Source organism: Salmo trutta, chromosome 14 (assembly GCF_901001165.1).
Source record: "Salmo trutta chromosome 14, fSalTru1.1, whole genome shotgun sequence".
NCBI lineage: Eukaryota > Metazoa > Chordata > Actinopteri > Salmoniformes > Salmonidae > Salmo > Salmo trutta.
Window position 1 is genome coordinate 65,434,537 of NC_042970.1, and position 22,045 is coordinate 65,456,581.

The 22,045-nt window shown below is 45.9% G+C and overlaps 1 protein-coding gene across 6 annotated transcripts in view; it reads left to right on the plus strand.

Moving 5' to 3' along the window:
- Positions 1-20,944, plus strand: part of rptor (regulatory associated protein of MTOR, complex 1) — a 199,409-nt gene extending 178,465 nt beyond the window's left edge. For 2 of the 6 annotated variants that reach the window (XM_029776869.1, XM_029776871.1), the window contains exons 27-36: positions 230-344; positions 915-1,039; positions 2,602-2,727; positions 5,485-5,535; positions 13,698-13,804; positions 15,131-15,258; positions 17,223-17,309; positions 17,542-17,658; positions 17,937-18,066; positions 18,350-20,944. In XM_029776869.1, the coding sequence (XP_029632729.1) occupies positions 230-344; positions 915-1,039; positions 2,602-2,727; positions 5,485-5,535; positions 13,698-13,804; positions 15,131-15,258; positions 17,223-17,309; positions 17,542-17,658; positions 17,937-18,066; positions 18,350-18,418 (1,055 nt within the window). In that variant the 3' untranslated portion in view covers positions 18,419-20,944. The remainder of the gene's footprint in view (positions 1-229; positions 345-914; positions 1,040-2,601; positions 2,728-5,484; positions 5,536-13,697; positions 13,805-15,130; positions 15,259-17,222; positions 17,310-17,541; positions 17,659-17,936; positions 18,067-18,349) is intronic. The other 4 variants (XM_029776873.1, XM_029776874.1, XM_029776870.1 and 1 more) reach the window with 3 other exon arrangements.
- The last annotated feature ends 1,101 nt before the right edge of the window (positions 20,945-22,045 follow it).

Sequence of the window (22,045 nt, forward strand, 5' to 3'; positions counted from 1 at the left end):
GACTGGTGTTTGATTCTTGTGACTGGTGTTTGATTCTTGTGACTGGTGTTTGATTCTTGTGACTGGTGTTTGATTCTTGTGACTGGTGTTTGATTCTTGTGTCAGGTGACTGGTGTTTGATTCTTGTGTCAGGTGACTGGTGTTTGATTCTTGTGTCAGGTGACTGGTGTTTGATTCTTGTGACTGGTGTCAGGTGACTGATGGTGCTCGATGTCTCCTCCCCTTCTAGGCGTGACGCGTCTAGATGACCAGATCTTCATCAACCGTAACCCTGGCGTTCCCTCCGTGGTCAAGTTCCACCCCTTCAACCCCTGCATTGCCGTGGCAGACAAAGACAGCATCTGGTGAGAGACTTATGCGCAACCCCTCAGCTATATTTGAAACACATTATTGACTGTCTCATATGATTCTGTCCCTGTACATAATGCTCTACTTTGACCAGAGACAAACAGTGCCTTCAGAAACTCTTCACACAAGGAGCACTACAGTATATGAGAAATAGGAAGCCATTTGAGATGTGGCCATTGACTGTGTTTGTTTGCTGATCTGAGAGGACTGGATGTGTGGAAACAAGCCATATGGTGTGGGTTATTTGTGTTCATCTCTGTGAAAAGAGTTGAAAGTCATCAGAACCAGGTCATTCAGACACATGCTGTAGTGGCAGCCCTGAGAATAGTCTGTCCCCTATCAGGGCCATGACAATCCAGTGACACACATAGAGACATAGCTGGCAGTGCTACAGACACTTGGTTTGATGTATTGTGCTGGAAGTGGCTGGCAGTGGCTGGCAGTGGCTGGCAGTGGCTGGCAGTGGCTGGCAGTGGCTGGCAGTGGCTGGCAGTGGCTGGCTGTTGTGCTGGAAGTGGCTGGCTGTTGTGCTGGAAGTGGCTGAAGTGTATGTGTGTGTTGTGTAGTTTCTGGGACTGGGAGAAGGCGGAGAGGTTGGACTATTTCTACAACGGGAACCCTCGCTACACCCGCATCACAGCTATGGAGTACCTCAACGGACATGACTACTCCCTGCTGCTCACTGCTACAGGTCAGACACACACACACACACACACACACACACACACACACACACACACACACACACCTATACACTGTACACACAGGCAGGTAGCCTAGCGGTTAAAGAGTGTTGGGCCAGTAATCGAAAAGTCGCTGGTTCGAATCACCGAGCCGAAAATCTGCCGCCATGCCCTTGAGCAAGGCACTTAACCCCAATTGCTCCTTTAAGTTGCTGTGGATAAAGTATAATATAAATACACACACACGCGATCATCTCACGAACACGCACATACACCCAGACTCAGTTATCTTGCACAAACATATGCAAGCACACACACACACACGTAAAAGAAAAGAGAGCAAACTCCCAAACAGTCAATCACTTCAGCATCACCCAGTCGAACTAAATGGAGAGATCTTGAACAATGCAGAAATTAAATAGACCCTAGTTGCCTCAATTCAAGGACACCATCATTTTGCAGTAAATAAATGTGCATGTTTCCTCTCTCCTGGACCTTGAAGTCTTAATAAGCGAGCCTCAAACGCCTGACCCACATCCTCAGACAGGAACACACACGCACACATTGTTCCCGGGGTGAAAAATGCACTCTTAAATAATTATAAAAGGAATTAAGTCGGCAGCATTACGTTGAATTGCTGGAGAGCGCCATTCTGTTCACTTTATTTCTCTCATGTGAAACCAATTATCGCAGTGCTGTGTTAAATGCTTTGCGGCTCCAAAGTCATATACAATAATGTGGTTTTGTCTGTCATTTTAAACATGGTCATTCATTCACCCTGGTTTGCAGCCCTGTCTGAATACTTTCAAAATACATCCGTATTTGAAGTTCTTCCCTACCTTGACATGAAGTGTTGAGCACGATCAGTCATTACTTGTAGGAAGAAAGGAGTTTACATAAGTGGTTCAATACTGAACGTTCTGGGATTCTTTGGCAATCTGAGAAACAAGACCCTGTTACCACGGCCTTGAACTTAGTTTCAGTTAAGTTTGCGGTGCCTTTGTACAAAGGTGGGAAGGTACCAGGCTTGATGGAGAGGCACAAGCGTGTTGTATGGTACATATGAGTTTGTAAAGCTGGAGGCTGTAGAGACGAGGTTAAGTTGCTTGAAAGTTGCTTTGTGTCGACCCGACGTAACAACGTGTCCGTTATCTCTTTTGTTTAGAGATTTGTTCAGAGATGCATGTTAAGGGATAGGATGCCTCCCAAATAGCACCCTATTCCCTGTATAGTGCGCCCATAGGGCTCTGGTCAAAAGTAGTGCACTATGTAGGGAATAGGCTGCCGTTTGGGATACAGCCATAGACTGTGCGCCTGTTGTGTTCTTTCGGCACTCTTAGGTCACGGACGCGCTCGAGACCATAGCGGTTAATGTAAATCCATGTGCACACGCTTCGTCTCTCACAGGCACAGAGGGGGGACGTGTTTCTGCAAGTGTAAATAGGGAAGTTGTTTGCGACCTCTAACCTTGTATGATATCCATGTTTTCTCTTTACTTTTCCTTCCTTCTCTGTCACCCCCCTTCCTTTCTTTCTCCAACCATCTCTCTCTCCCCCCTCCCTCCCTCTAGATGACGGGGCGTTGCGTATCTGGAAGAACTTTGCGGACCAGCGGAACCCCGAGATGGTGACAGCGTGGCAAGGCCTTTCCGACATGCTCCCCACCACCCGAGGTCAGCCCTCCTCCAGCGCCCACAGTAAAGACCATGCTATTTACCCCCCTAGACCCCCTCCATTTATCAGCCTAGACCCTCAGTGTACCTCCCTGTCCCACCACCACCACACAATACAACCTTTACCCCATTCCCATCCACCCCTCTACCCCAAACCCTCAATCCACCTAGTTCTAGTGTCCTCAATCATTCAAGTCCCCCCTCCTCGTCACCCGCTCAGAATTCAGACCCCCATCTCCCCACGTCCCCTTTCCACCAACTCTCCAACCCCCACATATTTCCCACTCTACATCTGCCAATTGCTTGTCTATGTTCCTCTCTGTATTTCTCTGACGTGTGACCGTTCAGAGAACTATAGGCTATGCTTATGGGATGGCAGGTGCAGGTGCAGGGATTTGGCTACTTCATATTGAATTCATTAATTCATTTGAGATTGTATCAAATCAACGCTTAATGGTCGCATACACAGTTATAGCGGGTGCTGTGAAATGCTTATGGTTACTAGCTCCTAACAATGCAGTAAAATGTAAAGAAAGAAAGAGAAATGAAGACACGCCGGGATGAATCTAATTAACAACCCAAAAAGCGCTGTAACAGTAATCCAAATGCAATCTATACGTATGTACACCAGATGCATTTACACCAGATATACGAAGAATGCTATGTACAGCACTAGATATATTAAGAGTGAGCTATGTCAGGAATCCAGTATATTAATAATTATGCGGTGAGTATAAACAGTGGAACTAAAATGTACGGTAGAAGAAAAGTAAGAAGTGTGTGAGTACATACAGGTCAAGGATGAGCTGTTGTATGGCGTTCAATACATAGCTGAATCACATTCAATTATTACCTGTGCTGGGTGTGAAGGAGGACAGGCAAGGGCGCTAGCTAGCAGGACGTTAGCTCTGACAGCTCTGTGTAGAATCATGGAATGAGACACACTCATTCTATTCTAATGAGTGTATGTGTGTTCTGACTGACAGTACAGCGGACCACCAGCTGTGTGTGTGTCCCGTTAACAAAGATGAGCAGTGTCCCTGCTCAGGGTGCCTGCTGAGAGGTGACACAGTTAACTAGCGTCACAGGGAGAGCTGTCATACACACACATCCCTGAAGATTTCGGAGTAGGGCAGATATCACAGTCAACAACAAGGTAGTCAGCGATCAGGATTTACTAGGGTAACTAACCACCACTTCACCTTGGAGGTAGAGAGGGCTAGAGGGGGGCTAGGGTGGGGTAGAGTGGGGGGGGGGGTAGAGATGGTCTGCACAGCTCAAGCTTGCGTTGATACAGCTCGCGCAGTTCAAATGAACAGATGCCATCGTGAGATCATCATTGGCACCGATTGTAACTGCTTCAGAAGCGCACACACACACACACACACATTTCAAATCTCCCCCATCTCCATGACACGCGCTCTCCCCTCCATCCAGTAACGACTTGTCGGGTGCTATTCCTCCTCATTTTGCCTCATTTCATTCAGATCCTCCACTCTGTCTTGCTACTTTGCTGCTATGTTGACTTTGGTTGGTTTTATGTTCATCTTCCTCTAGCAGAACAAGGCTGCCAGCTCCCCTACACTGTAATAGTTGGTGTTAATTGTGTCACTATGCCATATGCAGTTAGTCCTGTTGTATTGCAGAACATACACATTCACATGTATAAACTGTGTACAAAACATGCTCTTTCAATGACACAGACTGACCAGGTGAATCCAGGTGAAAGCTATGATCCCTTACTGATGTCACTTGTTAAATCCACTTCAATCAGTGTAGATGAAGGGGAGGAGACGGGTTAAAGAAGTATTTTTAAACCTTGAGAGAATTGAGACATGGATTGTGTGTGTGTCATTCGGAGGGTGAATGGACAAGATAAAAGATATAAGTGCCTTTGAACGGGGTAAGGTTGTAGTTGCCAAGCGCACTGGTTTGAGTGTGTCAAGAACTGCAATGCTGCTGGGTTTTTCACACTCAACAGTTTCCAGTGTGTATCAAGAATGGTCCACCACCCAAAGGACATCCAGCCAACTTGACAACTGTGGGAAGCATTAGAATCAACATGGGCCAGCATCCCTGTGGAACGCTTCCAACACCTTGTAGAGTCTATGCCCCGACGAATTTAGGCTGTTCTGAGGGCAAAAGGGAGTGAAACTCAATATTTGGAAGGTGTTCCTAGTTTTTGTACACTCGGTATACATACATACGTACGTACACACACACATGCATTCAACGAGGTGCACACACACACACTCGTCTTCCCTGTGGTACAGGAGATTTAGACTCCTCTACCCTCTAGGCTTTTAGATGAGATATAAACTGCATCCCAAATGGCACCCTATTCCCTATGTAGTGCACTACTTTTGGCCAAGGCCGTAGGGTGCATATATGATTTAAGATGGAGGGTAGCTATCTGGAGCCTGTTTTTAAATGCTCAGCCAGTAGTTGAGTAGTGGAATATCTCTCATAGTTTTTGATCGGGGCGTATCAGCGGTATTCATTTGGAAGATGTCATGCTGGGGATACTGCAGCCTTGTTCTTCTGCTGATCATTGTGGCTGTGTGCGCTTATGTGTATGTCTGTGTGGGAGTCAGACTCGCACAAACAAATACACAGAGAGCGTGTGTGTGTGCGAGACTGCGTGTATGCGTCAGAGTGAGTGTGTGTGTGTGTCCGTGCATGCGGGGGTCCTTGCTAACAGTGTGAGGTGCTGGGGCTGATGTGCTTCTGACTCTCCTTCCCCCATCTCCCTGCCTCCTCCTTTCTGCTCCCCCCTCGCAGGTCTGGCCAGGCGGGTCTCCATCTGTCTTGACAGGAGTAAGGGACAGGGAGGTGAGTGCTGCCGTCGTCTTTTCCTCTCGTCTGACTCAGTGTGCTGCACAAACTGCTACTACTTCCTCCTGTAACCTGACCCGTCCATCCCGCCATTCAACGATGCTTCCTCACCCCCCCCCCCCCCCCCGCCCCCCCCAGGCCTCCCTTTCGTCAGAATCCCTCTCTCCACAGGCCAAAGCTGGTACCGTGTCTTCCTACCAGTGGTCATGTACAAAACAGACATGCAGAGAGAGAAACTCTGCCCAGACAACTCTCTAGTTTTAACTGTAAGCTTTCACACGCAAGTTAAGTGCAGATGTATTAAAAACTCTAATTTGTCATTTTAGTTTTTATGAATTGTTTACTTGTTTTACCCTGATGAAATGAATAAATGCTAATTAAAAACCATTTGTTGACGTAGTTAGAGCAATGCTTCAACTCCGACGTGAACGTGCCGTTTCTGGTTCTGTCGGCTCAATATCGTTGCAGGGTTGGAATTACAGGAGTTCCAGTGGGAGTAGTGTACTAATCAGGGAACCCCCATTAGTCTTACAGCTGTCAACACGGCACCCCCATATGGGTTATAACATATTATTTTTTTAGGGCATCCTCAATCATCTACAGTGTATAATTAGAGGCCTGCTGGTAATGTGGGATGTTGATAGTAGAAATAATGGACCTCCTTCCTCTAGCCCTGAGGCCCTTACTCCAGACTCTACAGTACCATTGATTAGTTCCCGCCACAGCCAAGCAAGGGGCCTTAAAACTGTCTTCATCCAGACTTGGGTTTTTCCTCTGCAGCTGAATTAGCATGTAATGTGTGTCAGAGAGAAGACCATAGAGATTGGGGAGGAGGGTAGAGGGAGAGAAAGATGGAAGGGATAGGGAGAGAAAGAGAGGCGAGAGAAAGAGGAGAGAAAGTGATGGATTGACCGAGAGAGATATGAGAGGGGGGGAGAGAGATGAGAAAGGGAGAGCCTGCCTGTCTGTTTGGGTGCTGTTTATTTTCTATCTGTTGTGGAGCAGCGCCGTCTCCCTCTCAGCCCTCATTACACCCTATGGAGTTATCATTAGTGTTTGTTTAGCATTCCGGAGAGGGAGACCCACATCGACTTCCCGTCCACACAGACAGATGTGACGTTTATAACATCTTGCGCTCTCCCCCCTCTCATTCTCTGTCTCTCTCTCTGTCTCTCTCTCGTCTATCGCTCCCCTCGACTCTCTCTCGTTCTCCTGCAGCAGCTTGTGGAAGTTTTCTTTTTCTCTGACTAGACTGGGGAAGTTTGAGTGAAAGTAGGGCAGTCCTGGGGCTGTCCTACTCCACATACACTGGATGGCTGGAGGCTTGTTAAAAAGGCCTCTGGGAGCTAGTGGCTGGGAGATGTACTAAAAGAGGATACGTACACAGAGAGAGGAACAGAGGGGGGCGGACAGATAGACAGAGAGAGGGACTAGGAGGGGAACATACAGAGAGGGACAAACTAAAACAGAGACTGAATATGAGAGAAGGCTCAGATGTCTCAGCGACTCTGGACCCAACCAAAATAACTGTGCCAAAGTTTTTAGTCATCACTGCTCTAATACTCAGACTCCCTTAGCCTGTAATACAGGTTAAATACAGGCACCGCTCCACTCTAGAGGTTTATATCTGTCGGGTTGCGTCAATCGAATCTGGTATTAGGATACAAACAAACCATGCAACTTAGTTTTGCAATGATTATTTAATTAATCTTTAAGTAAATAGAATGATAGTACAAATGGAAAATATGATGTTCGTATATACGGTCTCACTGTAACACCACGCAGGGCAGACAGAGAAGAGAACGACACATCCTTTGTTCATCCTTAAATACTCTGACAGAGATAGTTCCGGCTCACTGCTGGCCTGTCAGAGGGAGGATGAGCATGTTTAAACTTACTCATCCTATCGTTGGCGTGCAGGCTGGTCCTAGCCTCGTGACGCACTTCCTGTTGCCGGGTGTAGTTCTTGTCTTCAGCAGTTGACTTATCCATAGTTTATATACTTAATATTGTAGCATAGCTTCTCTGTTATATTATATAGGCTATGCAAACAAATAGCCAGTTCAATCATAACATATCTCTTGTCAGCTCACAGGTCAACTAGCCTAGCGCCAGAAGCCTCATAAACTACCTGTGTCCGTGTCCATCAAATCAACCCCATCCATGGTGACGCCCTCATCGTTAACTACAGGCTTGTGCAGCGTAGTCCTAGTTAATTCCATCACCGGGGTCCTGGAGGACACTTTCAAAGCAAACACGATTAAGGGAATAAAAGCGAGAGAGGAGGGAAGTTTGAAGTCGGGGCGCAGTCTTTAATAAACTGCGGCGTGTGTGAGAGCCAGTCCATCAACAGGTGATAATGGTGTGGAATGAGAATGCAGAGGCAGTGCTAGTCTCCTAGAGAGAAATAATGAGTGATGGGAATATAAAGTGAGACTGAGGGATATGTAAGGAGAGCTATAGAGAGAAGGGTATTAGGGAAGAGAGCCTGGGGCAGAATGAGTAGTGGAATGTGGCTATCGTAGCCACTGGAGACCGCTAACGCTAGTTTATGCGAACGCTAGCTATAGGGATAACCTAATTGCGCTAGCAGCTAGCACCTATACGCACCAGCAACACCCACGCACAGGCAGCCCCGAATATCCATTCCATTATACAGTATGCTAATGCTAACTAAATTATTAGCCAGTCGTTATTAAGGAACAATGGGCCTCCAGCACTACCTCCCATCCACTCCCTCAGTCACGCATCTCCATCTATAATGTCGCTATTGATTTATGTGTGGCCTCTAAGATCCCTGGTTATGTTGCTGATTCTCTCATGTTAGGGAAGTTGACTAGTAACATATAGAGTCTGTGTAAGAACTCAATGCATTGACCCTGATGTGACCTAAAGCAAAGGAAATCTTTCAACGCCTGAGAAATGTTTTTGATTGGAGTTGGTTCGGGATGAACTGTATGGAGGGAGTGAAGAGAAAAGAGAGGTGGTGGAAAACCTGAGGTGGTGAAGGAGTGGGAATAGAAAAAAGATGGGATGGGAAGAAAGAGAGATGGGGTGGACCATTTTGTTATCTTGACATTGTGTTCTGACATTGGGTTCAGTAAGTTTATTGACTTGTAAGCTGGGGATGGAACCGGTTCAGGGAACAAAACCGAAAACGGGAAAGAATGACGTTTTTTCAAGGGACGGAAACAGAACCCGGAACGAAAGTGATCTCTAGTGTTCAGGAACATAACCATTATTTTAAAAGCATGGGAACCGGTTAACAACGTTCTGTTTTTTTGTCTGCCAGCTAGTTTTCTAGGTTAGGTTGTGAGGCCGGTTGGACGTACTGCCAAATTCTCTAAAATAGTACTTTCTTCTGGTTCAAACCGGTTCAGAACTTTATTATGCTGGTCAGAACATTGGGATGGAGCAAAAAAAATTGTGCTTCTGTTCAGAACGAAACGATTGGAAATATTTGGGGTTTCCAACCCTTGCTTGTGAGTATTGACTTTAGTACTATCTGCCTGGAATAGTTAAAGTTTGAATAAGCAAGATTAGGGTTTCTCTGCTGCACTCTCTTCCTCTCCCTCTCTCCTCATCAACAAGAGATGGGAATTTCTCACTAACATAGAGCTCCAGACTTCAAAGGAATGCCTCATCTCCCTCAGTCTCTGGTCTCTGAATGGGACCAGTCGTTCTGTTTGTGTGTGAGTGTGTGCATGCGTGTGTTTGTGTGTTGTTTCTGTGTGTGTGTGTGTGCACATGCATGTGTGTAATGGGGGAATCACAGATGTTTGTGTGTGTGTGAGGGTCCCAGCTCTGTGGGTGGCTGAGTAAACTGTGAAGTGTTCCCCCACGTGTCTGCATGTGCGCCTGAGCTAGCTAACAGCCCGCGTAGCTGTGACGCCAGAGCTAGCTAACAGCCCGCGCAGCTGTGACGCCAGAGCTAGCTAACAGCCCGCGTAGCTGTGACGCCAGAGCTAGCTAACAGCCCGCGTAGCTGTAACGCCAGAGCTAGCTAACAGCCCGCGTAGCTGTGACGCCAGAGCTAGCTAACAGCCCGCGTAGCTGTGACGCCAGAGCTAGCTAACAGCCCGCGTAGCTGTAACGCCAGAGCTAGCTAACAGCCCGCGCAGCTGTGACGCCAGAGCTAGCTAACAGCCCGCGCAGCTGTGACGCCAGAGCTAGCTAACAGCCCGCGCAGCTGTGACGCCAGCGCTAGCTAACAGCCCGCGCAGCTGTGACGCCAGAGCTAGCTAACAGTCCGCGCAGCTGTGACGCCAGCGCTAGCTAACAGCCCGCGCAGCTGTGACGCCAGAGCTAGCTAACAGCCCGCGTAGCTGTGACGCCAGCGCTAGCTAACAGCCCGCGCAGCTGTGACGCCAGAGCTAGCTAACAGCCCGCGTAGCTGTGACGCCAGCGCTAGCTAACAGCCCGCGCAGCTGTGACGCTAGAGCTAGCTAACAGCCCGCGTAGCTGTGACGCCAGAGCTAGCTAACAGCCCGCGCAGCTGTGACACCAGAGCTAGCTAACAGCCCGCGCAGCTGTGACGCCAGAGCTAGCCACGCTGGGGCTTTGAAACAGGACTGTGAGGGATTTGGACCAGACACACAGAACAGTGTCGGGATTGTTGATGATGGGGAAGAGGAAGGAGATCATGATTTGTAGGAGGAAAAGCAGGAAGAGAAGCTGTGTGCGATTCACTTAGAGAAAGTGTCTGTGTTGCACAGCCCATAGCCGCTTTCAGAGTTAACCCCTATTCCTCTCCACACCTGTCTATCACACAGCACAGGTACAACACTCTGGGAAGCAGTCTCCCTCTGCCAGTCTTTGCCTGTTTGTCAAAGTTAGGCTACGCCCCTGGCCCTCTGCCAGGTGTCACAGAGTGGCTTAGACGCGACCACAGTTTAGCTCTGTGACTCCCACTCTCAGTAGCAGCATATGAGGGGGCCGAGGGCTTCTCGCTCTCTCTCTCGCTCTCGCTCTAATCTCTCGCGCTCTCTCTAATCTCTCTTTCTTTCTTTCGCTCTCGCTAATTTCTCTCTCTAATCTCTCTCTCATCTCTCTTTCTCTAATCTCTTTCTCTCTAATCTGTCTTTCTCTTTCTCTCATCTGTCTTTCTCTCTCTCTCATCTCTCTTTCTCTCTAATCTCTCTCTAATCTGTCTTTCTCTCTCTAATCTGTCTTTCTCTCTTTCGCTAATCTCTCTCATCTCTCTGTTTTATTCTCTCTTTAGCTCATCTCTTTCTCTCTAATGTCTTTCTTTCTCTTTCAAATCTCTCTTATTCTCTCATCTCTCTAATCTGTCTCTCTCTCTCACTATTCTCTCTTTCACTCTCTCGCTAATCTCTCTTTCTCTCTTTCTCTTTCTAATCTTTCTCTCTTGCTGTTTTTCTCTCTAAATTCTCTCTCGCTGTTTTTCTCTCAATTCTCTCTCACTGTCTTTCTCTCTGTCTTGCTTTCTCTAATCTTTCATCTCTCTAATCTGTCTTTCTCGCTCTCTCTCTCTTGCTAATCTCTCATCTCTCTTTTGCTGTCTTTCTCTCTAATCTCTTGCTCTCTCTAATCTGTCTTTCTCTCTCGAATCTGTCTTTCTCTCTCTTTCTCTCTAATTTCTGTCTTTCTCTCTTTTGCTTTCTCGCTAATCTCTCTTTCGCTCTCTCGCTAATCTCGCTCTCTAATCTCTGTTTTACTCTTTCGCTCTCTCTTTCTCTCTCTTTTTCTTTCTAATCTCTGTTTTATTCTGTCTTTCTCTCTTTCTCACTTTCTCTCTAATCTCTTGCTCTCTCATCTCTCTAATCTGTCTTTCTCTCTCTCTTTCGCTCTCTCTCTTGCTAATCTCTCTCTCTATGTCTTTCTTTCTCTTTCTAATCTCTTTCTCAGTCTTATTCTCTCATCTCTCTCTCTCGCTGTTTTTCTCTCTCTGTCTTTGTCTCTCTCTCTCTAATCACTCTCCCTCGCTGTCTCTCTCTTTCTCTCTAGTCTCTCTTTCTCTCTAGTCTCTCTTTCTCTCTAGTCTCTCTTTCTCTCTAGTCTCTCTTTCTCTCTAGTCTCTCTTTCTCTCTAATCTCTTGCTCTCTCTAATCTCTTGCTCTCTCTATGTCTTTCTCTCTCTCGCTAATCTCCCTCTCGCTAATCTTTCTCTTTCTAATCTCTCTCTAATCTGTCTTTCTCTCTTGCTCTTTCTCTCTGTCTGTCTTTCTCTCTCGCTCTCTCGCTAATCTCTCTTTCGCTCATCTCTCTGTCTTACTCGCTTTCGCTCTCTCTCTCGCTAATCTCTCTCTAATCTGTCTTTCTCTCTCTCTTTTTAATCTGTCTTAATCTCTCTTTCTAATCTCTCTGTCTTACTCTCTCATCTCTCTTGCTGTCTTTCTCCCTCATCTCTCTGTCTTTCTCTCTGTCTTAATCTCTCTTTCTCTCTCTAATCTCCTTCGTTGTCTTTCTCTCTCTAATCTCTCTCTCACTATCTTTCTCTAAATTCTCTTTCTCTCATCTCTCTCTGTTTTACTCTCTTTCGCTCTCTCTCTCGCTAATCTCTCTAATCTGTCTTTCTCTCTTTCTAATCTCTGTTTTAATCTCTTTTTCTAATCTCTGTGTCTTTCTCTCTCATCTCTCTCGCTGTCTTTCTCCCTCTCATCTCTGTCTTTCTCTCTGTCTTTCTCTCTGTCTTAATCTCTTTCTCTAATCTCTTTCGTTGTCTTTCTCTCTCTACTCTTTCTCGCTGTCTTTCTCTCTCTAATCTCTCTCTCTCACTATCTTTCTCTAATCTCTCTTTCTCTCATCTCTCTCTGTTTTACTCTCTCTCGCTAATCTCTCTCTAATCTGTCTGTCTTTCTCTCTTTCTAATCTCTGTTTTAATCTCTTTTTCTAATCTCTCTCTGTCTTTCTCTCTCATCTCTCTCGCTGTCTTTCTCCCTCTCATCTCTCTGTCTTTCTCTCTGTCTTAATCTCTTTCTCTAATCTCTTTCGTTGTCTCTCTCTCTCTACTCTTTCTCGCTGTCTTTCTCTCTCTAATCTCTCTCTCACTATCTTTCTCTAATCTCTCTCTCTCACTATCTTTCTCTAATCTCTCTCTCTCGCTATCTTTATCTCGTCTCTCTTTCTCTTGCTGTCTTTCTCTCTCTAATCTCTCTCTCGGTCTTTCTCTCTCCTCTCTCTCGGTGTCTTTCTCTAATCTCTCTCTCCCTCATCTCTCTGTCTTTCTCTCTCTCTAATCTGTCTTTCTCTTTCTCTCTCTAATCTCTCTGTCTTTCGCTCTCTTTCAATTCAATTTGCTTTATTGGCATGATGTGACAATGTACATATTGCCAAAGCTTACTTTGGATATTTACAATATGAAAATAACATCTTTCTCTCTAATCTCGCTCTCTCTCTAATCTCTGTCTTTCTCTCTCTAATCTCTCTCTCTCTCTCTCTCTGGGTGTGACACCCTGTCACTGCAGCCTGCCAGTAGTAACATCTGGTGGAGGAGTTGGTCTTTTTGTTAGTTTGTTTTTTGACCCCCTTTTTTTCCCTCACAATTTTGATCTTGTCTCATCGCTGCAACTCCCCAACGTGCTCGGGAGGCGAAGGTCGAGTCAAGAGTCCTCCGAAACCTGACCCACCAAACCGCGCTCAACACTCGCCTGCTAAACCCGAAAGCCAGCCGCACCAATGTGTTGGAGGAAACACTGTTCACCTGACGTCCAAGGTCAGCCTGCAGGCGTCCAAGGTCAGCCACAAGGAGACGGTAGCGTGCAATGAGCCAAGTAAAGCCCCCCCCTGCCCCGCCAAACCCCTAACCTGGACGACGCTGGGCCAATTGTGCGCCTCCCTAGGGGAGTGGGTCTTTTAACCTCAGCCTGTTGTGAGTCACAGGGTTGGCAACTGTCTCAAAGGCTTTTGTCCACTTCCAAATCGACCCCTAGCCCCCTAACCTTAGGGTTGGATAGGTATTAGTGATATCCTGCCGGATGATGACCGTGACCCTTCATTAGACCCACAATTGACTCAGATGGTGTGTTTCCTGTTTACATCCGCCAGTCTGAGTGTATCAGAACCCATGCTCAGCTGGTAGATCATGCCTCCGAGTCCCAGGCATTGACAGCTGGGTCTTTGTCAATGGTGTTTCTGCCTGTGTGTGTTCCCTTGTATCTTTCTGTCTGTGTGTGTTACTAACCAGCGTCCTCTCTTAGGTGCAGGCATGGTGGTAGACTGGGAGCAGGAGACGGGGCTGCTGATGACGTCTGGAGACGTGAGGGTCATCAGGATCTGGGACACGGAGAGGGAGATGAAGGTCCAGGTGAAGAGAAACACACTGAACATAACTAACATGTTTATCAATGACGTTGTTTTGAAATGTCACAGGTGCCTCTGCACATCCATGATTTCTCAGGTGACATATCTCAAATCCTTTCTACAAGTTTTGACCAATGGGTGCATTGGGAGCATTATGACAATCTGTGGAACTATGCGTACTTTCCCCTTCTTTCTTGCATATCGGTTTACAGTGTCTTCAGAAAGTATTCGCACCCCTTGACTTTTTCCACATTTTGTTGTTACACCCTGAATTTAAAATGTATTTAAATTGAGATTTTGTGTCACAGGCCAATGTCGAAGTGGATGTTTTTAGAATTTTTACAAATTTGCCTTGAGTCTAGTTATTCAACTTATTTAGGCTTGCCCTTTGTTTTGGCAAGCCTAAATAAGTTCAGGAGTAAAAATGTGCTCAACAAGTCACATAATAAGTTGCATGGACTCTGTGCAATAATAGTGTTTTACATGATTTTTTAATGACTGCGTTATCTCTGTACCCCACACATACAATTATCAGTCGAGCAGTGAATTTCAAACACAGATTCAACCACAAAGACCTTGGAAGTTTTCCAATGCCTTGTGAAGAAGGACACCTATTGGTAGATAGGTAAAAAACAAAAGCAGACCTATCCCTGTGATTATGGTGAAATTATTAATTACACTTTGGATGGTGTATCAATAAACCCATTCACTACAAAGATACAGCCTAACTTCCTAACTCAGTTGCCGGAGAGGAAGGAAACCGCTCAGGGATTTCACCATGATTCCAATGGTGACTTTAAAACAGTTAGTTGAATAGTTGTGATAGGAGAAAACTGAGAATGGATCAACAACGTTGTAGTTACTCCACAATACCAACCTAAATGAAAGTGAAAAGAAGGAAGCATGTACAGAATAATGGGTGAGAAAAAAAATCGATTTAGTCCATTATGAATTCAGGCTGTAACAAAATGTGGAATAAGTCCAAGGGTATGAATACTTTCTGAAGGCACTGTATGCATCCTGGTATTCAGCAGCTGGCTCAACATTGTTGGTTGTATTTCCATTCAACCTGTTAACCCTTTATTTGAGAGACAGTAGTATGGGAAGTATGCGAGCCCTGCCCTGTCTCTGGCTGTATTGACGGCTGAACCCAGACGACATTCTCCATCAGTCAGCTGTAGACGTGATTGATCGAGTTGTTAGCCAGTTACTCAATGTTTAATGAGCGCCGTGACAACCACAACGTTCATTATGTCACGGCAACGACTATGTAATTACTTTTTTTCCCCCCACATTGCTTGAACTAATTATGTGTGTGTGTGTCTACCAGGACATCCCAACGGGGGCAGACAGCTGTGTGACTTGCCTATCATGTGACTCACAGCGGTCTCTCATCGCAGCGGGGCTGGGCGACGGCTCGGTCCGCCTCTATGACAGGAGGATGGGCGCCAACGAGTGGTGAGTGGTCTCACTCGCACACACGCAAACACGCTCGTGTGCTCACACAAACGCAGAGACACACTTTTAATGCTGCCTCCACACCTTGACTTTCATATAGGCTTCAACAATGAGGATCATCCCTGCACGCACACGTACCTCATCACATATTCTGTCAAAAATGTGACTTGAGGTAAACGTGAATGAGCTTCTAATCTTCCTAATTCATTACTAATCATAGGGTTTCTTATTCCCAGTAGCACAAAGAGAAGCTGTGTGTCTTAATGTTTTATGAAACTCTCATTAGCATCTGATATATTTTATCCCCTTAATTAGCATCAGACACATTGTAAAATCGTATGAGCAAAGCAAAATAGGTAAAGCTGTTAATCATTTTTTTCTCAAGTCATCTCATATACACTTAGCGGACAGTTTATTAGGTACACCAATCTAGTACTGGGTCGGACTCTCCTTTGCCTCCAAAACAACCTCAATTCTTCGGGGCATTCTCCAAGGCGTCGGAAAACGCTCCACACGCAGATTGAACGTCGGTACGTTCTGATGCTGTATTGGGTTGAGGTCTGGGGACTACGCAGGCCACTCAAGTAAACTGAACTTGCTGTCATGCTCCAGGCAATGTTTTCCACTCCTCGATTGTCTAATTTTGCTGATCATGTGCCCACTGGAGCCACTTCTTGTTTTTAGCTGATAGGAGTGGAACCCGGTGTGATTGTCTGCTGCAATAGCCCATCCGTGATAATGACTGACAAGTTGTGCGTTCCGAGATGCTGTTTGGCACACCACTGCTGTACTGCACCATTATTTGTCTGTTTGTGGCCCGCCTGTTAGCTTACACGATTCTTGCCATTCTCATTCGAACTCTCTCATCAACAAGCTGTTTTCGCCAACAGGACTGCCACAGAATGGATGTTTTTTGTTTGACGCACCATTCTCAGTAAACCCTAGACACTGTTGTGCATGAAAAACCCAGCTTAGTCGCTTAAGTCACTAGTTTTTCCCATTCTAACGTTCAACCGAACAGTAACTGGATGCCTGTCTGCCTGCTTTATATAGCAAGTCACAGCCACCTGACTGACTCTCTGTAGGAGCGATCTAGTTTCATGAACGGGGTGGTGTACCTAATAAACTGGTGGTTATTTGATGACTCATATCTCTGATTTCTGCTGTATTCTCACCTGGGAGCTCCCAGCTCTCCTGCCACATCCTGTGTCCACACGGTCGTGCGCATCTTCAAATGCCCCACCCCCACAGCGAAACATTATTTTGTAGTTCACCCCCAAAGAGAAAACAGGGCAATTAAGCCGTAGTGTCCCATAAATCTTTAACTAATGTTCATTTAAGAGCTTCCCCTCAGGCACTGAGACTGTAGAACCCTTTCCCTTTGTGCACTCCTTTAAAACCAGTAGAGGGTGAAGCAAACACACGCATCGCATACACACAGGCGAACACACAATCATGCACACTCTTACAGAGTAACTATTTTCGCCGAGGGAACAGGGATAGGTTTTGGTCCTCACTTTGGCTTTCTGATTGCTTCTTACTGCTGGCCCAGAGTCAGATTTGTTTTCTGCTTCTTAAAGCTAGGATTTGGAGTTAGGTCATCTAGAGCCTAGGTCTGTGCTTAGGGGCAACTTCCTCCTCAATCTTCAATCACAGTGTCTTGTCACTCAAGGATGCTGTTACCATGGAGATGGGCTGTCCAATAGTGCTTATACCCATGTACTTATGGCGACACCCAGTGGCCATATACACACAATACAGCCTTGCTTACATGTTTGGGGTTTTAGGCTGGGTTTTTGTATAGCACTTTGTGACATCTGTTGATGTAAAAAGGGCTTTATAAATACATTTGATTGATCACTCATGCTGCTTACTTTTCACATCTGCCTCTGTCTCCTGTGAACAACAACATGGTTGTAGGTGGACTGAAGTTGATGATGCTTTTCCTCTGTGTCTCCCCACAGTCGTGTGATGACGTACCGGGAACACTCGTCCTGGGTGGTCAAGGCCCACCTGCAGAAGCAGACGGACGGCAAAATCATTAGTGTCAGGTAGTGCTCGTTGATGGTTGATTGAATGGTTGGTTGATTGATGGATTATTTCTGTGACGGTCGGGTGTCCAGATTTGGTCATACGACTATTCTTGACTCTCTCACACGCTCTCGTTCTCTCGCTGTCTGTGGCTCGGTCCAAGACAAGCGGCCCTACTTCCTGTAGATCTAAATGGATGTAGATCTGATGACATGTCATGTACTGTTTGGACTCCTTCATCCTGCTCCCCAGTGTCGATGGAGACGTGCGGTTTTTCGAGCTGCGGTCGCCGGACTCTGTGAACGTGTTGCAGACGGTGAAGGGGTTAACGGCGCTGGACATCCATCCACAGGCCAACCTGTTCGCCTGGTGAGTTCACAGGTTTACGGCACGCGGCAGGAAGGGCCTTCATAATTTGTCTAAACCATAGAGTTCGATAGAGGACTCCAGATGGTTACAACCCGTTTTAGCCCTCTATCAAACTCTATGGTCTAAACTCAGTTTGAGGAATTAAATGTGGTCAATACTATATCAACGGATGAAAGGTGGGGGACAGTCTGACGATTTCAACGTTTGATACATTTGGTATAGCAGCTATGAAGCTAATTTCTCACTCTTCATTCTCTCTTCTCCCCATCCTCTCCCAGTGGATCGATGAACCAGTTCATAGCAGTGTACAACTCCAACGGTGACGTGATCAGCAACATCAAGTATTATGACGGTTTCATGGGCCAAAGGATCGGGGCTATCAGCTGTTTGGCCTTCCATCCCTACTGGGTACTATGGCATTCTTACCCTCTTCATAGTAGGCTGATTCCCAACTAGATAACGTAACACAGGAACTACGATTTGGGGGAATAATGCATTAAAGTGAATAAGTTGGAATTGCGTGGGTACAAGGAGTTATCCCTATGTCTCTTAAACTATACTCTGCAAGACCTGCTAAACTGTACATGTCTTCATCACACCTAATTACACTAAATGGTTTGGAAAATGAATGTTTTTACACCGTCTTTGAGTCTATTATATTCTTTCTTTCTCTCTCCCTGTGTCCCAACAGCCCCACCTGGCGGTGGGCAGCAACGACTACTACATGTCCATCTACTCAGCGGAGAAGAGGCTCAGATAACCCCTCAGCGTCAACCCCCCCCCTTCCCCCCCTTGAACTTTAGCTTTGACCCCTGACCTCTCACCCTCGGAGCCAGGATGTAAATGACTTCTAATGTACATATGCAATTGTTACCACCCCTGAATGTTCTATAGTGATGGCTGCTGACAAACTCGTGTTATGATGTTGACTTACATGATTATTCTTGATCGTTTTATTCATATTCTTATTATGAAGCTATTGATTGTAGACTTGGCTGTGCTGAGGAGCGTGTATATTTAATTGCGTGTATACAGAGATGAATAATAGGTCTATTTTAAAGGTTCCAGCCTTGGCTGGGGGAGACAGGCGGTGTCGCTACCTGAATGAACTCGGAATGACCTCTACATTACCTTTCTATGACCTCTATGCATCGGGGTCAAGAGGCTATCGAGAGATGGACAATTCCCTCTCTCACACACGACTCTGGACCTGAAGGGCGTGGATCACGGACGCCCGCACGACCCTTATTGAAAGCCCCCCCCCCCCCCCCCCCGCTGTAGCTAATAGACTTTCTCTCACTGTTCGCGTACAAGATGGTGGACTACAGGCTTTTCCCCTGAAACGGCCAGGCACTTTGACAGACGGGGCGCATCTGGTGTGAGAGAAGGTGAAGTGTAGAACAGAGCACAGATGAGCCCAAAGTGGGCCCACAGCCTTGGACACAAAACCGATGCCTATACAGATGTCCACTACCATGCTATACTGTAGGACTAACCAGACGTTGCATCCATGCTCCCTCACCCAATTGTGCTAAACTCACCAACCTTTGCCATCTCCATTGTCCTATGCCCAAAGGCTGACCCCATGTCCATAGTGCAATGGGTAACTACTGCTCAGCTCTATTCTCAAGATTGATGCTACTTGTCTGCCCTACCTGCAAAGCAATAATGAATTAGCTAGGAGCTCTCTACAGCCTCCAAGCTTCTGCTGCTCCAGCTCCAGACCCCCCCCCCCACTCATCGGCTGAGCCATACCCGCCTGAGGAGCCCCAGCACTGGGAGACACGGAGCAGTTTGCTGGGGTCCTGAAGTATCAGTTCCAGAGCTCTGGCTGAGGCCCGCTTGACCCATGCCCAGCCCGTCTTTCCTACAGACCTAACCCCAGCCAGAAGCACCCCGAGGCTGGGCGAGAAGAAACACAGCGCCCACTGCATCCCCTCGTCCCCATTGACACCAATGGGGACGAGGGAATGGGGTTCTGCAGCTACTTTGCTGCATCTTCGCACACAGGCTTATGAGGACTTTATAAACTGTGTATGGACTGTCCCCAGAAACACACACACCAGCCCTAGGCAGCCCTTTCCCCTGTGTGCCAACTCCCAACCTCTACCCTGCTATCCTTTTTGGAGAAAAGTCTATGGCAATTTTTGTCTATCTTAGTTTTTTTTTCTTTTAACCTTGGTTTTATTTGCCAGCCATGTTTGGTTTCTTTAGCAGAAAGGGAGTTTCAAGAAGATTGGGATAGAGAAGTTGGGTTGAAAAACAGGAGTGACTTCAGACCTTGGTGTAATACGACGCACCGGTAAATACACTGTAACGCTCCATAGCACTTCTTCAGTTCAGTGTCCTTGTTGTCAAAAGCCACAGCTCCTCCTGTCAACCTCCAACACTAGCTCAGGTACCTCATGAGCCGCAATATACCACATAATACCACGACGTCTCTGCATGGTAGATTCACGGAGGTTTGACTGCCACAAGGTCTGGTGTTACTCTTGATGTGACGAACTAAGAAGGTCAAAATCAGTTCAGTGAGTCCTGAGGTGCCAGAAGGGTTTACCCCTCTGGTCAACACTCGCTCCAAGTGCGGTATCGCCATTAATGTGCCTCTGTTAGGGGTCGCTTTTTTGGTTTGCTCTGTATTACCTTCCTGTTTTTCTTTGAAACTATTTTTTTTGCTCAGTTTTTTTGTAATTTTATATTTTTAATTTGCTGGTGTTTGTTTGCCTTGGACCTCAGTGGGATGGAGAGATGGGAGAGGACTGTTTCTCCCCCTTTCACAGACGCTCTCACCCACACGGTGTCTCTCCTCATACAGTACTCCCCCATGGATGCTACCCTCACCTTTTTGCCTCTAAAGTCCTCAGCTTGGCTATCACCCTAGAAAGGAATGGACAATAATGCTTTGCCTGTGGACTGAACCGGGCAGGGTAACCGGTAACACATGCCATGCATTCTGTAGAAAGCGGCTGCACTCGCGGTCATAACCAAGCCCCAGTACGCTCAGTAGCTCACCCTCTAGGGTACGGAGGAGGTACTGCAGCCTCCACTGCTTTCACTGACACCTACAGCAAAACCCCACAACGCTGTCTGTCAGCCATGCTCAGAATCACATCTCTAGATATCCTGCTTTGAGTTTTAACATTTTAGATATGGAAACAAAATCAACTTTGAATACTTAGGAGAAATGAAAGCAATCAGGTGTTTCTCTGTGACGGAAGACTGCTTTGCTGACTGGTTTATAGGACAGGAGATGAAGTCAGTAAAATAAACCAAATACTCAACAGTGCTGGTTTTCCAGGTGTTTTTTTGTTGGTGGTGTGTGTTTTCATGTTTGTGTTAATGTTCATGCTCTCATTATGAAGTTCTACATGTATTGTGTAAGACAAATGTATCCGCTATTGCGTCACAATATTCATGTCATCATTACCATATCGGTTGATCTGGAATGTTTTAAAAAATATATATATATTACACTTTTTTATCAGGCATATTAATTATCCTTCTCACCAGATGCTTCAAAAAAACTCCCCTGAGTGAGTGTCTGATGTGAAAATCAGTCCTGGTATGAATTTCATAGCAAAGAGATGATTGAAATATTTTTCATAGACTTAATTAAGCCTGAGATTCGAGGTGCTGCTTGCTACATTTTGTTTTAGTTTTTCATTCTGAATCCTTGTATTTATTCTTTGTTTGGTATTTCATGAATGTTCTGAATAAAATCAGATTTAGGGCTCTATTCAATCCGTATCGCGGAAGTTATAGAGCGATTGAAATTATATGCCAATGTTTCTACTTTAGCTGACACTGCATTCACCATAAATGCTGCATATCTCGGCTCAATGGGAAATGACCTTCACATGTCTATCGTACAATCTGTAACACTTCAGTGAGACGCATAGAATAGAGGCCTTAACTTTGTTAACTGTTTCTCTGTTTTGCGTGTCATTGGTTTGTCTATGGTTAAAGGTCAAGAAAGCCTCAGTATAAAGAGAGACAGTTTAATTGATAACAACCAATGATACTTGCCAACTAGCAGTCCACTATCTGAGTTTAGACATGGAGTAGAATGGTCTGGAAGTACAGATAAGTTTGCTTTTACTGGAGCAAGGAGCTAAGATAAGTCCAGTCTCACACTATCTTGTCCAATTGTATCTCAGGCAAAAATTGTAAAGTAAAATTAAAAGTAATACATGAAGTAATCTAGTTTTTTTTAAGTATCTGTAATCTGATTATAATAATTTTGCTGGTAGTGTAAAAGCTTAGTTTGTTTTGTAATCAGATTACATGTAATCAGTTAAGGGGGTATAAAGAGGTTGCTGGTTCTTGAGTGAAAAAATACATGGACACCTTTCTGTTTTCTCAATGACATTCAAGTCGGCATTGAAAA